The sequence below is a fragment of the Lucilia cuprina genome, chromosome 4 (genome assembly GCF_022045245.1).
Source record: "Lucilia cuprina isolate Lc7/37 chromosome 4, ASM2204524v1, whole genome shotgun sequence".
Classification (NCBI taxonomy): Eukaryota; Metazoa; Arthropoda; class Insecta; order Diptera; family Calliphoridae; genus Lucilia; species Lucilia cuprina.
This window is the reverse complement of record NC_060952.1, coordinates 81,424,969-81,428,816: the sequence shown is the minus strand read 5'-3', so window position 1 is coordinate 81,428,816 and position 3,848 is coordinate 81,424,969. Positions and strand designations below refer to the sequence as shown.

The 3,848-nt window shown below is 33.0% G+C and overlaps 1 protein-coding gene across 1 annotated transcript in view; it reads right to left on the bottom strand.

Annotated features, from left to right (window-relative positions):
* Positions 1 to 218: 218 nt before the first annotated feature.
* LOC111679370 (phenoloxidase-activating factor 2) overlaps positions 219 to 3,848 on the bottom strand; it is a 5,798-nt gene continuing 2,168 nt past the window's right edge. The window contains exons 2-5 of the mRNA XM_023440934.2: positions 2,233 to 2,387; positions 1,912 to 2,168; positions 1,429 to 1,858; positions 219 to 740 (exon numbers count right to left, since the gene is read on the bottom strand). Coding sequence (XP_023296702.2) covers positions 582 to 740; positions 1,429 to 1,858; positions 1,912 to 2,168; positions 2,233 to 2,387 — 1,001 coding nt within the window. The 3' untranslated portion in view covers positions 219 to 581. The remainder of the gene's footprint in view (positions 741 to 1,428; positions 1,859 to 1,911; positions 2,169 to 2,232; positions 2,388 to 3,848) is intronic.

Sequence of the window (3,848 nt, the reverse complement as noted above, 5' to 3'; positions counted from 1 at the left end):
CCCAGCACCGATGTACCTTGTTGATTACATACTCCGTATGATGCTTCCATTTTATAAGTATTTAACTCTACACTACTCTACAAAAGCACGTGGAAAAGAATTATCGCAAAATACGTCAAGATTTCCAACCATTTATATTAAATTGTAAATGGAAAACCTTTTACCTTCTTAAGATTTATCTTTTATAATCAGTACACCTGTTGCCGTTTAAATTATTATACAGTTAAATCTTTATTTTATTTTACACTAACAATTCTTAAATATAACATTAAGATGTTGAATTAATTTGTTTAATTTATATTTAAATTTATATTTCTACCTCTTAAATGCTGTGTCGTCGTTCTTGTTTGCCTTAACACTCGATATAATAATTATAAAAGCGTCCATAATGATAAAAAAGCACTAAAACATACATTCCGTGTTCATAGAAGTTTATGTAAAGACCATAAAATTTAACATTTTCCAAGGAATAAATAACACAGCGATGAAATGTCTGAAAATGTTTAATTAATGACTGTATTGATGGTGTTGAGGTTGGTGGTCAGGTTTGTTTGCTGTGGCTGTTGTTATTGTTACGTTGACTATGAAGCTAAAATCGTTTGTATCCATGGTAAATATGTGGCAACATTAACATAAACACCAGGTACACCTGCTGAGGCACAACCAATACCCCATGCTACCATACCGACTACATACCAAATGCCATTATTTTGACAAACTAAAGGTGAACCACCGTCGCCCTGTAAATAAAGACCAAAAGTGTTAACGAAACTTATGGTACAACTACATAATGCTGCTACACACAGAGAAAAAACATGGTTCGGCATGGTTAGGACAACTATTCTATGTTTTTTGTAACAATATTTTATTGTTATAACCAAACAATTGTTATATTTATTGAACGTCATCCATATTTTAGTTACTGAAAACATTTATATGTTTATGACAGTTATACATTTGAGAATGATTCTCTGAAAAATAATTATTTTTACAACAAATATATTATCATAATTATGTAAACATATTTTAGAATCATTTAAACTATCAAATAAATATGATTACTTGAAACAATAATATGATTACTTGAAGCCATTATATGATTACATGAAACCATAACGTGGTTGCTTGAAACAACAATATGATGCTACAACATCACATTATGATGAAATATTTGGACTATATTTAATCATAATATGATAGATTAATCTACTAATAATGATCATAATATGATATATCTTGATAGTAAAAATGATCATAATATATTTTAACTTTAACCATAATTCTAACCATAATATGTTGCTCTTAGATTGTGGTTACCACAACTATATTTTTTCTCTGCGTGTAGTGATAAAGCATTTTTAATTATATATTCATAACAATAATTATGGTTGTTGTTGTTTTTACTATATTTTTGCTAATCGTACTTACCGTACAGGCATCTTTACCCGCTTCCCCACCAGCACATATAAAACTGGAATTGTTTAAAACAAAAGTGGCACCCAAACGTGTATTACGTAGAGCGGCCTGACAATTGGCATTCGGTATAAGCGGTACATCTACTTCACGTTGTATAGCCTGATAGGCACCAGTGGGACCAAAATCATTCTTACCCCAACCGGCCACATAACAACGTTGACCCACAAATGATATGCTAGGCAAACAAACGGTACCGATAGTAGACTTAGAGGTCAATGATACCGGTGTGGCTAATTTTAAAATGGCCACATCATTTTGTAGATTATCTTTATTGAAATTGGGATGTATATAGATATTGGAAACCATAACATCTTGAGCCGGTATAGGTTCAGCAGTACCGGCTGCATCCCATTCCCCTAAACGTACTTTAAAAGAGTTCATGCTAATAACGAAATAAGATTAGTTTTGAAATTTTCAATAAACCTCTAAACTTACGCCACATTGTACACCTTGTGGGCCACCGTCAAGACATGTTGTGCCGTTATTAGAGCTCCAGAACCCAAATATACCTCGGTGATAGTTAGCAATGCTGCCTGCCAGGGATATTCACCAAATTCAGCCTGGCCAGGACCAGCGGGTAAACTACCAGGTGGTGGGGGATAATGATGACCACACTGATACGGACCTGCCTGACAGCAAACACTTAAACTATAACCACAGGTGAATGGTGCAAGTGTAGTGACTACCACAGGCTAAATAATGATAAATTAAAGTAAATTTTGTTTTAATTTTCAATTCAATTCCTTAAGTACTTACATTATTTACTATACGTATATCAATTTGACCACTACCATCAGTGGGTGGTGGTGGTAAGGGATTCGGACAGGAACCAGCTGGTACACATATACAATGAGTGGCTGTATTTACAATGTTAGGCGTTAGAGTTCCACTTATAAGTTGACGCGTTAGACCTAAAGTTTAGTGGGGGGAAAATTGAGAATTTATTATATTTTTATGTCAAAGGGGAATATAAGTCTTAAAGCTACTGCCGATTCAAGTTTTCTCCGATATCTGGAATTATTCTTCCATTGGACTCAATTCAAATATAATATGATAACGAAGGGATCATTCCATATAAAAATTGCTATCTTTCATATAAAACTCAACTTCGGACCGGTTCAAAATTTCATATACTTAGTTCAAAGTTAAAAACGTACTCCCGGAATATGGATTTGTTGTTAACAACTCCCTCTGGAATATTGGTTTTAACACAAAACACAAATAAACATACCTTATTATTCAGCGAAATTTTTTCGGAACCTCCTATAATTGATCCTATAATAGGTCTCCATACATGTGTTACTTCTACTCACCAATGAACTAATAATCGTAAGTTTAAGCTGAGATCAAAACACTATGAAAATTGAAGTATGTTTCACTGAACCGATATCTAAAATTCCTCTCCTTGCTGGGGATTATCGATTTTCGATTTATAGAAAAGTTGCTGAGTTAATATCGAAAATATTTCGAAACTGCGATAATCTAGTTATCCAACCTGTTTGGGCTTGTCTGAATGGACATGGACAGTTACAGTTACGTGACCCTTAGATTGTCTTCGTTTTGGCAAATCGAAAATAGTTCAAAACTGCGATAATCTCGTAGTGATATAGTGATTAGAGTTCTATAAATCGACTTTAAAATAATAGATAATCGAAACGACTTTTTGTAGGAAAAAGTTCCAAAGTAAGTCGACTTTAACTTTTAAACTCTGGTAAAAGTTGAGATGTTGACTTTCACGTATTTTAAAAGGCAATAAATCGATTTTGCAAATAAAAGTTGAAAATTATCAAAAAAATCTTTAAAAGTTAAAGAGACGACAAAAAGAAAAAAAAAATGTCGAAAAGTCGACTTTTTGTTTCAACTAAAGAACCCCAAAGCCGCCTTCACACGAACACACAAGTACGTTGTGTAGAAGAATACGGATGGGATCGTCTAAGCGCAATATATAATAAATCCCATACACATTGAGAGAAAATACGGATGGAAAATTTGACATTTTTGTGGTTCTCTTCATTTTCACATTAGATCAGGGATGTATTTCTATTTAAAAACACACAAAAAAAGTGAAACAGCTATAGGGTTCTATAAATCGACTTTCGAATAATCGAACAATCGAATTTTTGTCGAAAAAAGTCAAAAATTCGAAATCGACTTTGTTGTTCTAAAAATGTCAATAACTCGACTATCGTCTATGAAAAAAATTGAAAAGTCGACTTTGTAAATAAAAGTCGAAAAAAGTCAAAAAGTAGGAATGAGTCGAAAAGTCGGGAAAAGGCGAAAAATGTCCCAAAACAGTTTAATTACCAAAAAGTCGAAAAACGTCGGAAAAAGTCGAAAATAGTCGAAAAACATTTGAAAAACGTCGAAAATAG